Source organism: Aptenodytes forsteri, unplaced genomic scaffold, assembly GCF_000699145.1.
Source record: "Aptenodytes forsteri isolate BGI_AS27 unplaced genomic scaffold, ASM69914v1 Scaffold188, whole genome shotgun sequence".
Lineage (NCBI taxonomy): Eukaryota > Metazoa > Chordata > Aves > Sphenisciformes > Spheniscidae > Aptenodytes > Aptenodytes forsteri.
The window spans coordinates 1,251,068-1,263,826 of record NW_008794371.1 but is presented as its reverse complement, the minus strand read 5'-3'; the positions used below and the strand labels follow the sequence as shown (position 1 = coordinate 1,263,826).

Sequence of the window (12,759 nt, the reverse complement as noted above, 5' to 3'; positions counted from 1 at the left end):
AACTGGTAGAAGAATAGCATTTGTGTTGTGTTTCTAACAGGTCCTAACAGAAGGGAGGCGTTTAAGTGTGTGGACCATTAACCCAACTCCTAAAATCTAGTGGGAATAAACATTTTGATTTACGTGCACTGATCTCTTTCACAAGTTCTTTTATAATGAGTGTTATTTAAGCACTTTATTTCATAAAAAAATCGTTCTTCAGGCAGCAGCGTGGAGACATTCTTCTTAGTTCTGGTTTGCACTAACCGTGTCCAATTGCTATTTTCATGTCAGCTCCAGTATTGAAATCCACAGTTGTTCCCTTTTCTCTCACAAATGCTCAAAAGGCATATTACGCTTCAGAAATTGCAGCTTATAGCATTTTCTAATTGCTTTCAAAGCCATTGAGTTATGGGAGCATATTAAGCAACCGGCACTTAAAAGCTGGTGATCTCTTACATAAAAATATTAGCCCAAATATTTTTATATGTATGCTTTTCAGCACATCCAGTTTTATGGCCGATTTTAGACCCTGTGGTAAACAAGCATGCTAATGGAGCTGTTGGAAGCCCCTTTATAAAGGAATCACAGTACTGTATATGCTGTGGGTGACATTCAGCTTTGATTCAATGCTGTAATAAAGCCTGCATCTGTGTTGTTATTTTCAAAAGGAAATTCAGAAGGGAACACTGAATACAACTCTGCTTTTGGTTTATCTTTTGATCTTTTTCCATCTCAACATGTGTCTCCAGTGTTTCTAGATGGAGCGTTTGGGATTTTTAACTAGGGCTTATTTAAGAAATTTGCTGCCAGTGACAAGGTAGGAGGCAGAACGCACAGAAGTGCGGATCGTACCCAGCATGATTCTTGCCAACACCAGCTCTCCCTTTCCCTCTCACTCCTGCTTTCTCCTGACACCTTCACTGGCCTGTTTGGCCATAGCACAGCAGGTCTTGGACAAAGATAGAAGTTCTGGTAAGGTGCACATTTGTCATCACCTTTTCTTTCCTTTCTTCTCCTTCTCTCCATCCTTTCTCTGCACTGTGCTTTTCACTCTCAGACACACTGTATTTTTGTAGAGGTCTTTGTCACCCAGTCATTCTTGCTGATAAAAAGTTGCCAGCTTTCCTGGTCTTTGCAGAGTGGATGAAAATTGGTTGATGGTGCAAAATAGTAAACCCAGGACGTGATCTTGTGCTCTGGAATGAGCCATTTCAGCAGATTTTACCGAGGCGAGCAAGTAGGTGTGTGGGAAGGAGATGGGGAAAGTCAGCATGCACAGCTCGGTGTTGTGTTATTGCCACAGGACCTTGGGTCTCTTCTCAGTGAGTTGAATTTTCCCCTCTCTGGAGCAGCGTTGCAGGTTTTGTCAATATTCCTTCTGTTAAGAATAACAGAAGCATTTCTGCCAGTAAAATCTTGAGTATACACAAGAAAGTTGTGATCATTGTACGTTGTGGGATCTGAAAAAGACTTTGTCTGAAAGCTTGTCCTTTTCCCTTCTCTTGCTTCCTTTTAAATCAGTAGTTCAGATCAAAGATTGCTCTCTCCTTCCCTTGCCCTCTTTCTCAAAACCTGTCCCACTCTCATCCTCAGACTTACCACTCTTCAGCCATGCTACACTTGGATGAGTGTGCTTCTAACGAGAGTCAGAATCACCCAGACCTGCAGGGAGCAGAGTCCCTGACTTAGTTAAGTGATCAGATCTGTGTGAATGCTCACGCATTAACCATTGCAGTGCTGAATTCTTTAAATACTAGTCTTGAAGCTTGCCTTTTCCTATGAATTTTGGGGATAAGCAACACATTGCTAGGAACAGTTACAGCCCTTATAGTTTATGTGGGGTTAAAAGCCTTTTCAACCAGGATTGTAGGTAAGACAGAGATAAGAGGTTTGGTCGAAGTTCCTTCCTTGCAGGGCTTTTGAAGTAGGTGTCGCAAGGCTGCCCTTTAACACTGGACTGTTTGCTTTTCGTTGTGAGTGGAGGTGGGGAAGCTGGTACAGTAAACTTAGTCTGGCTCTTTCTGCTCTGTATATGAAAAGAAAATTCAGAAGGGGAATCAGGCAAAATATTTTGGACAAAAACTAATGATTCAGTACGCTCCCTCGGCGTGTGTAAGGTCCTCTCTTTGTTTACAGACTGGCAAAAGTTCTCTAGATCCTGCAAGAATCAAATAACGAAAGGAGTCTTCCAGCCTCCACCCTAATGCAGTTGTTAGGTGTTTCTGATCACAGGATTCTTGATGCAGAAGTCTAAAATGATGTAGGCTGCTTTTCAGATCCTAGTTTGAAGGGCTGGTCCTTTGGGGCTAGGGATGGGAGAAAGGGGATCTTTAAGGCTCCAGCCTCAGTTTTGAAAGTATATGCAGGGATGTACAAAGTTTGATCTATGAGCTGCATTACAACTCCGTCGGCATTGTAATTTGGTGAATTCAAGTATTACTGGAGTTAACATGTAGCAGTTTATATTCTGCCTAGGTGTGTGGGGAAAGAAAAGAACGGGTTTTATTGCTCATCAGCGATACTTGCCTGTGCTAGAAGTTGTCCTCATTTCTTAGAATCTGTTCCTAGCTGGCAATTTCAGGCGCCGAGAAGGCGAAGCCGAGCATGTTTTGATTTGTGCTTTATTTAAGGCATACTGTGTTCAATGAACAGTACAGAGTTGTATAATTGAATCTCATTTTAAGTATATGATTCCATTTTTTGTTGTCAAAACTTTTGTCTTATGCGATCTACCAACCCCCACCCTGTAACACACACAGCCCAGTCACTCTGTTGTAATATTCTTCGTTTTCAGGTGAACAATCAGAATAATGTTCAACATAAACCTGTTGGAGAACCTGAAGGTTTACATCAGCAGTCGACCTCCGCTTGTGGTCTTTATGATCAGTGTAAGCACTATGGCAATAGCTTTTCTGACTCTGGGTTATTTCTTCAAAATCAAGGAGATCAAGTCACCAGAAATGACAGAGGTAGGTGCAAAAAGTTCCTGAGCTGAACAGTGGGAATACTAATTTGAAAAACATGCCCAAAGTTAATGAGTTCCAACCCGCCCCCCTCAAGAACCCTCTGATGGGAGTGTGTAGTGTCTTATGGGAGATTGTCTTCATTTATACTTGCCTCTAATTTCATAAGGAAAGAGGCTATTGGTATGAATGTTTGAATAGTCTTGTTCTAGTTTGAGGATGAGGCCGAATCATCTGACATGCATCTTCCCTACTATGGCTAGGAGCCTTTTTCTTACTCTGTTGTGCCAGCTAGCTTGTTTGTGAAACTTCTGATCTTATCTAGTAGTACTATTCTGTAATGAGGGAAACATTGCTAGAAACTGCTCCGTATCCTGAGCATGGTGAGAACAGACCAAGTTAGTATGTTCCTTTTGTAGTTTAAAGGAGGATATTCTGCCGCAGCGCTGAGCAGTGGTCAGGTGGTGGCTGGGATTGAACACATCTAACTTTTGTAAACAACTTGCCCCGTTGTTGAGATAGCCATGGTGGTATTTGTGCTTGCTTTGTGAGCCATGTAATTTTTGTTAAATGGCTTGGAACTGCAGGCGGGATGGTACGTGTCAAGGTCTGCACTGCTCTAGAGAAGTGGCAGCCAGGAGTTAACTTGCTACTCTGGTTGAAATCTTCACATTTCTTTTAAGGACTGGAATACCTTCCTCCTGAGGTTTAATGATTTGGACTTCTGTATATCTGAGAATGAAACCTTAAAGCATCTCATCAATGATACTACAACTCCAGAAAGTACCGTGACTAGCGGACAGGCGAGATCTTCTACACAGTCTCCACAAACTCTTGAGGACTCTGGTCCAATAAACATCTCTGTTACAATCACGTTGACGCTGGACCCACTTCGACCATTTGGCGGGTATTCTCGCAATGTCACACATCTAAGTTCCACAATTTTTGGACACCAAATTGGACTCTCAGGTATGCAAGACTTGACCTTTATAAATTTGAGTGATAACTATATAATCAAATAAAAACTCACCAGCTTATTATTAGTGAGATAAATCTTTTGCTTAGAACGTATATGTGTTTCCAGATTTGTTCTGAGTATATTGCTTTGTAGAGCCCTTCATTTGTTTGCTAGAAAGACTTTTCCTTGCATTCAGAATGGAAAAGAACCTGCAGGTTTACCAAGATTAGGCTTTGCAGTTTGTCGTGGTTTAACCCCAGTCGGCAACTAAGCACCACACAGCTGCTTGCTCACCCTCCCCCCCCGTGCCCGGTGGGATGGGGGAGAGAATTGGAAGAGCAAAAGTAAGAAGACTGGTGGGTTGAGATGAGAACGGTTTAATACTCGAAATAATAAAATAATAATAATAACAACAACAACAATAATAAATTGTACTGGAAAGTAAAAAAACGAGAGAGAGAGAGAGAGGAACAAAACCCAGGGAGGAGGAAAAAAAACAAAAACAAACAAGAGGTGATGCAACTGCTCACTGCCCACCAACCAACGCCCGGTCAGTTCCTGAGCAGCAATCGCTGCCCCCCAGCCAACTCCCCCCAGTTTCTGTACTGAGCATGACGTCCCATGGTATGGAATGTCCCTCTGGCCAGTTTGGGTCAGCTGTCCCGGCTGTGCCCCCTCCCAGCTTCTTGTGCACCTCCTCGCTGGCAGAGCATGGGAAGCTGAAAAGTCCTTGACTTAGGATAAACACTGCTTAGCAACAACTAAAACATCAGTGTGTTATCACGTTATTCTCATGCTAAATCCAAAACACAGCACTGTACCAGCTACTAGGAAGAAAATTAACTCTATCCCAGCCAAAACCAGGACACAGTTTTAAATGACTAACCTAATGACAATGGAAGGTAATTTTTAAGCCAACAAAATTCTGAGCAGCGAAAGCTTCTACAGTGAAACTTCAGTTCTGTCTTGATACATCTTCTAGTCCTTAACTCACATTTTGAAGGCATTACTGTATATACATCAGAGATCAAGTAGCATTTTGTCTAAAAAATACAGTTTATTTAAAATGCATACATGAATAAACTTTAATATCGCAAACAGCAACCAATACGATGGTTAAAATTTCTGTGGTGTGAAGAGACTGATCTCTTATGTGGCTGCCCTGACAGTAAGTTTTGACAGCAGATTATAGAGAATTAGTAGAAATGGATAATAGAACCTCACTGAATTTTAGCTTTTAGCCAGGGTTGCATTTTATAATAATGCCTGAAGGTGTCTTGAACCTCAGAGACCTGTGAAGAGACATTTGCCATAGCTGTAAATCTGTATTACAGTATTTTATGTTGTTATTTTGTTACTGCTCTAAGAGCTATCAAATGCAAGTTCCATTTCCAGTAGCCTGGATTTATTTTCAGTATGAATATATTCACATGGAGTTAACGTACACTACTTAATCTGCAGTTCAGTATCTGCTGGCACCTTTTTGTCTACACGAATGTCTCCAATTTGAAAAGTAAGAGTCAGAAAAAGCAAATGTGGAACAAAGTCTTTGGGAGGAGAAAGGCTAAAGATCTGTGCTTTTACTATCTAATAAAGTTCTCTGACCATGCGTGAATTCACTTACAAACAGTGAGTTTTTCATTTCTGAAAGGAGCCTAATGACCCCACTTCTTCTGGGGGCAGGAGAGATTAGAAAGACCATCAGCTGGGGTTTTTGTGGTTTGGTTTGGTTTGTTTTAACTTTACTTCTTCTGGGGGCAGGAGAGATTAGAAAGACCATCAGCTGGGGTTTTTGTGGTTTGGTTTGGTTTGTTTTTTAACTTTCCTTTTGCTCTCTGTTGATAGTAAAGATCCTGGATGACTTCAAAGGTGCAGATTCAGGGTGATGGTTGCTGCCTTAGTTGTTTGCATGTTATCCTTATCCTAGCGATTGTTGCTCAGATACTTTTGTGAATGAAACCAAGCTTTCCTTCTCTCTTTCTCAAAGGCAGAGAATCCCATGAGGAGATAAATATTACATTCACCCTGCCGGCTGCCTGGAATTCAGATGACTGCGTTCTTCATGGCCACTGCGAGCAGGTTGTGTTCACAACCTGCATGACTGTGACAGCAGCCAGCAATGTATTTCCTGTCACAGTGTAAGTGCATTTTAAACACTCCTTCATAGACTGGTTACTACGTGATTAATTCCTGAGCTGGTTCTCTGAGGTTATTACTTCCTGATGAACATTATTGTTGACTGTGGAAATTATGTACCTGCCGTCCTTCCCCCACAGTAAAATCCCTGTCTTGAGACTTTTGCTGTCTTTTAGCAACATAGATTTTTCTGTGGATGTTCTGAACTATAGCCCCTACCTGCCTTTCAACATGCTACCTGTGATTTAAACTTCGCTAGGAACAGAAGAATCCATGAATATTTAAGAAAGATACCCTATAATTTAGTTTCATTACCTTGTGTGAGAGTTAAGGCTTGACACTAAGGTTCTTATCCTCTTCCCTGCTGAGAGATCAGCGTAAGCCAAATGCTGGTTTGCTACCATACCCCAGCGGGTACAGACTTTTCATCAAAATAGTTTCCCTTTGTCTCCCTGACACTGTTCAGTATACCCTGGAGAACTACCAGATAGATCCACATGACTGTGTGAAGCCTTACGAAAACCAGTGTTTTTCTAACTGAGCTGTGGGATGTTGACTTACTGCAACAACACGCAGTTAAATTCTAATCTTAGTGTAGGAATCATATGGTTTTTTACACACCCTTTTGGTTAAGCTTTGTTTTTTGTTGTTTTGGAAGGTCCGAAATACAACTGTGTTTTATGCTGCTGTTGAGAAGACTCGGCTTGATTCAGTTCTAAAAGTTAGCCTTACTGAACATGGAGAATGGCAATTGGGGTGCTAATTATTTCTGTTTTTCTGCAGTCAGCCACCACATTGTGTTCCTGAAACGTACAGCAATGCTACGCTTTGGTACAAGATCTTTACCACAGCAAGGGACTCTAATACAAAATATGCACAAGATTATAACCCTTTCTGGTGTTACAAAGGAGCAATCGGAAAAGTGTATCATGCTTTAAATCCCAAACTAACTGTTATAGTTCCAGATGTAAGTGCCGTCGTGTTTTTATATGTTGAATAAATGCTTAGCTCTTGTTTAATTGATTATGGTTCTGATCATGTCCTAAAATAGTCATATTCAGTGCTGGTTTATTATGTAGTGCAAGGGCTGAGACAGAATTGGGTATGCTTTACCCCTGGTGGGCATGATGGTCTTCACATAATCTCCATGTGCTTCAGCTTTTAATAACTAACGTTTATATTTTGAAATCATTTGACAAAAGACACTGCCAGTATATGGGAAGAGATCTCTAGTACAGATTTTTAACATGAGGAACATTTTGGCTCTTTGTGCCACAATTAGGAATCACTTTCATTACTATGCCAGCTGTGCAAAGGGGAGGAAGTTGATTCATGAGGTCATTTCTGTGCTGATCTGATAATTATTGCTTTAATATAAATGCCAACTATTGGTGCATTGTCAGTAAATGGCTTTAATTCTCTGTGCAGGATGATCGCTCTCTAATAAACCTGCATCTCATGCATACCAGTTACTTTCTTTTTGTGATGGTGATTACAATGTTCTGCTATGCAGTTATTAAAGGCAGACCAAGCAAACTGAGGCAAAGCAATACAGAATTCTGCTCTGAAAAGGTGAGTCTGTGTAGTAACAAAATATTGACTCTGATAAGAAAACACAGAAAACCTCCTTTTTTACATAGTACAGACTGTTTTTTCTTATCTCTGGAGATGTAGATTTAATTCCATTTCAGAGAGGTGTGGGTGTTTCATTGTGGACAGTACAGATGGCTGCTACAAAATACATACGTGTGCTTTGTAGATCCTCAGAGTTAGATTTCTCTCCTACAGAAGTGGATTATTGCAGTTCAGTAAGTGCTGTAATGCAACTCTTCTGCGTAATTCTGATGTTACTTGCAGCGTTTTGTATGAAGCATTGAATAGATAGCATTGAGTAGTTTTATTTATCTTTTATCACAACAGACTGAAAAGTTTGAATAAAACATGATACGTAATTCTAATGGTTGTTAATCAGAATTAAATTAAAACAATGACAAAGCTATTGAAACAGTTATTATTCAATACTGCATTGGAGACCTGCACTTTGCTTGAAGGATTAAATATCAATATATTGTGAAGTAGGAAGCTAATGTTGGCACCTTTTGATCTTAATGATATTTTGTAGTATAAGCTGGTTTGAGTTTTTTGGTTTTGGGTTTGTTTTTTGGGGGTGGGGTGGGGTGTTAAAATTGATTATGCTAAGTACAAAACACCTTCAGGACTTACTTTGATTTCCTTTCCAAGTTAGACTTTTCAAGGTTCTTTGAAAAAGCAAGGCCAGATATGCCAGCTGCATGGAGATAAGTAATATCACTGTTACGAGATTAAGAACTTGACTTTAATTAAATGTTTTCTTTTTCTTTTGTTTAGGTTGCTTTGTCAGAAGCATAATCCATCCTCTCCTTTTACTGAGAATGACTGAGAACCGTAATCATTGCCTGCTGAACCCAGAATGGGTCTTAACACTCTGTGAATACATTATCTTGCAATGTTGGTTTATTCCAACCAAAGACATTTCAAGTGCCTGTAATTGATTTGTACATATTTATAAAAGTATATTCAGAATAGGTCAGATGATGCACTTGTTCCGCATTGTAGTGCGGCCGGAAACTTTCAGTCTTTACCTGTGGACATAGCCGAATGTTTGTGTAGATATGTTTAGTGATATGGCTACATATAGTCAGAGCAAGATATTTTTGTCTAGCTGCATCTGGGCAGGTTAAGATGCCTTTGCAAGTGTCTCAAACAAACCAACAGATCTTTGTTTTTTGCCCAATGATATGTACAGTGTGTTTGAAACAGTATGCACCTTTGATATAATACTGCATTTCCAAAGCCACCGATCTAATACATGAATTAAATGTGTATTTGTGTGGCCTAATACTTTCTTCCATTTGCTCCTTGCTTGCAAGAAAAGATATCAACATTTTAGATTGTTTTTGAAAAAAGAAATACATATTCACATTTTAATAGTGCTGTATTTAGGACAAACTTGTGCTTTTATTCATAGTAAAAAAATTAAGAAGTGAAGTCCCATTTTAAAATGTTTCTTATTGAAAAGTGCTAAGTTTGATTTTTTTAATTTTTTTTTTTCCCTTACTTGGCTTGCTGAATGCCAGAGAATCAGTCAGCATAGAGAGTATCTGGAAAGCTTTCCACTTGGCCTCCCATCCGCAGCCCTCAAACCAGGATGGTGCATCTCTGCTGCAGAGCAGCTTTCTGTAAACTTTTTTTTTTCTAGAAGGTGAAACTTAATAAAAAGATGTATTGTATTAACAGTCTGTTGGGGCTCTGCACAGCCTTGGGCAAGTGCAGATAATGAAAGGAAAAGAAATCCCATAGTCTGTTACAGAGCTTCACTTTGGGATGCTCCATCCATCTCTGAAGGGCAGCTGAAAATGACACTTTTATTAGCTTTGTCCGATTTCCATTTAATGCTGTCCACTCAGGGGAAAATTACAAGGAGAGAACTAGGGCTGTTGTGATTAAGGTCAAAGAAACCACACAGTAAAACACACGCTGTTCTCTGTGTCCATTCTTAAATCAGAGGTTTTATTCTGTGCATTTCTCCCTTTCCCATCCTGGCTCTCGCTGTTTCTTTCTGGCTTCTTACTGAGTAGCCTCCTTAATTTTCAGGAGTCGGGGTTTTCCTGCAGACATTTCCACCACTGCTTTTAAAATCTCACTGGTTGCCTTAATTGACCTTTCATCTTGTCTTTCAGCTTTCTTGTCAGGTAGTATAACTGTAGGTCTGCATACATACGTACACATAAGCTTTTTTCCTCTCCTCCTTTCCCTCTAAACTACACAAGAGAGACCCAACTCAAAATCTCACAGTCTCAATTATGCTGGCATGAGATTCTTAGCTTTTTACCTATAGACACTATTGAATGGTACCCTACTGCTCTGCAGGCCTGTATGTATGGGACTTCAGTAGGTCACGAGTCTTCAGAGCGTTTGAAGCAAAATAGTCACACTTTTCTTCAGAACATGTTTCCTTTATAGAATTTCAGTTACTTAAGTGGTGTTGACTAACATGCGGTTTTCTCCGGGGATGTTAAGGCAAAGCTTTAGAGATGGCCTAGTTTGAAGTCTAGGGATAAAATGAAGCTTCCAGTTTTCTCCTGATGCTGCTATGGGCTAATACTGCTTCGCTGAAATGAATCGGTGAAGTCAAAACAGGTAGACGGCTTCTCATGAAAACTGTCCGAGCTGTTCCTAATTCACGCATACCCAGCCTTCTGCACTAATACTGACTTCTAGAGTTGCCTACGAGGGTGGCTTGAACTGGGGACCAAAGGCAGGAATAGGAAATGGATTGGGGTGGTGTTGCAAATTCTGGAAATACCTAGAAAACACCCAACGTTACGCAACTCCTTTGAAAAAGCAAAGCCGAGTCCTTTCTGTTTCAGCAAATTAAAAACCAAACTCCAGATGTTCTAACTGGAATTTGGTCTTTTGGGGAAAACAGAATTTTTTTTAATCTGATTTTGCTTTTTGGTAATTAGAGGAGCCTGCTCTGCAATTTATCACCCACTGTACTGAAGTACCCAGAAATACTAAGATTGCAACCCACAAACGCAAAAGAGAAGATGTTAGAGAGTCGTATTTTTTGGCCTTAGTTGATCCCTTTGCACCCCTGTATTGCAGCGGAGAGGTAAGGGTGTCCATCGGGTTGAAATGCTGTAATACCGAGGCGTATTGGATTGTTCCTAGGCGCAATGTACAAAAGTTAAATGCAGCCAAACAGAAGAGTAAAAACTTAATATTAAAGTTCAGATCATATTGATCTTTCCTTTTTTGTTTTCTTTTTCTTTTTAACTATGACTTGAATCAGTTTTGATTCTATTTGTACGTGTTTTCTTGTTCTTAGAAAGCTGCCATTTTCTTTTGCATTTTTCTTTGGCATTACATAGAAAATCTGAGCCTTGGTATTCAACCCTCTGCAGGTGATTGTAGGGTTAAGATGGCTTTTTTGTTTTGTTCTGTTCTTACATTTCACTTGTCTTGTTGCATGATGGTTAATAGCTGATTTGGAAATGACATTTCTCTCCTAGATTAATTTTGTGTTTGTAAGATGTGCATATTGCTTTGCAGAATAAAAACGATGAAGTTTATTCTGTTGTCTTTATTTCTACTGCCCAGTTGCTGTGGAGGTTTCATAAATCACCTATGTTATGTGGACCATCGGAGGAGATTAGTAGTGAAAGTCTGCAATAGATTGGAATTTCAAACCCTTTGTTGTACCTGCGGTGCAGCGAGCACCTTTCGTAGACTTTTTTTATTTATGTATCATGGGGTAGGGAATGTAGCTGGCGCCCACCATGAGAAATGCAGAATTTGTGACCTAGGCCCGTCTCTCCTGTTGCTGTTAATGAGCATTAATGCCCTGTGTTAGCACGGTCTCGACTTTGAGTGAGTCTGTCACTGTTTTAGTTAGCAAAGCAGTTGTCTTTGACCACCACTGAATCCTGTCCCTCAGCCAGCAAAGAGGAAGAGAAAGGCAGTCGGACACGTATTCACTTGTTTTCTGTTAAACTCTCTTTCATAACTCGAGCAGCCACTATTTGGCAAGTGCACAGCTTTGTTCAATGAGTTTTATAGAAGTGCAACTTCCCTGAAGAAAATCCTGTTTTCATAACTCTTGCTGCATAGACTTACACTTGAGTAAACATAGGAGGATCTATGGTGAGTTCCCCCTGGGGAAAAAGTACTTGGCAAATCAATATGCGATTGAATTAATTTTGTTCTAAAGTAAAGGTGAGCAACCTGCTGCCTGGAATATTTCCCCGAGCCTCTTACATAGGGAAAGTCTTGTTGTAATTTAGTGCCACAGCCTTTAGTCAGGTTCTTTCAAGGCCCCCCTCCTGGCTCGATAGTATGAGCAGCTTAAAACTAGGTGTTACAAGCAGGTAGTACAATGGGGGGGAAAAAAGGCTGTTTTGCTGATGTAACAGGTGCTGGGAGGTTGGAAGGGTGGGGTGAGCAGAAGGGACTCATTTGATAACACTATAATTGGGCTGTTTGCTCACAATGATGATGTTTGTTAACAAACTAAAATAAGGGCAATGAAAAATTATGTAAAGCTTGCTCATCTGGAAAAAATGCAGGCACTGTGTTTGCAATCAGATTACAGCTAACATTAGCAGGCTGCTACAGATTGGGATGAGAAGTACCATCTGCCGTCAGCGATGGCATTTCTTTAATCGGGTGCTTTGTGCCAAATATGTTGGTATTACGTGGAAGTATTGCTGAAAATGAGGAACAGCATCTGTCTTCTCACAGCAGCGCCTTCTTTCTGCAAGCAAATTTCTTCGGCCTGATGTTTGTTAACAAACTAAAATAAGGGCAATGAAAAATTATGTAAAGCTTGCTCATCTGGAAAAAATGCAGGCACTGTGTTTGCAATCAGATTACAGCTAACATTAGCAGGCTGCTACAGATTGGGATGAGAAGTACCATCTGCCGTCAGCGATGGCATTTCTTTAATCGGGTGCTTTGTGCCAAATATGTTGGTATTACGTGGAAGTATTGCTGAAAATGAGGAACAGCATCTGTCTTCTCACAGCAGCGCCTTCTTTCTGCAAGCAAATTTCTTCGGCCTTCTTTTTAAAATGGAGAGTTTCAAAGAAATGTTCTCGGAAGTTCGTATGAATGAGTATGCTGGCAGCTGCTGAAATTTGGATTGTAAATTCTCCTTTTCCCTCCAGCTCTAATCAAAAT

General features: G+C 40.3%; 1 protein-coding gene across 1 annotated transcript; it reads left to right on the top strand.

Annotated features, from left to right (window-relative positions):
* The first annotated feature begins 2,770 nt into the window (after positions 1–2,770).
* Positions 2,771–11,149, top strand: TMEM248 (transmembrane protein 248). Its single transcript, XM_009287202.1, has 6 exons — positions 2,771–2,951; positions 3,629–3,914; positions 5,891–6,041; positions 6,823–7,006; positions 7,468–7,611; positions 8,407–11,149. The coding sequence occupies exons 1-6, from the start codon at positions 2,793–2,795 to the stop codon at positions 8,425–8,427; spliced, it is 945 nt and encodes a 314-aa protein (XP_009285477.1). The 5' UTR covers positions 2,771–2,792; the 3' UTR covers positions 8,428–11,149.
* The last annotated feature ends 1,610 nt before the right edge of the window (positions 11,150–12,759 follow it).

Coding starts and splice junctions, on each gene's coding strand:
- TMEM248 (XM_009287202.1), top strand. CDS start 2,793: ATGTTCAACATAAACCTGTTGGAGAACCTGAAGGTTTACATCAGCAGT. Junction 6,042..6,822: donor AATGTATTTCCTGTCACAGT/GTAAGTGCATTT, acceptor GTTTTTCTGCAG/TCAGCCACCACATTGTGTTC. Junction 7,007..7,467: donor TAACTGTTATAGTTCCAGAT/GTAAGTGCCGTC, acceptor TTCTCTGTGCAG/GATGATCGCTCTCTAATAAA.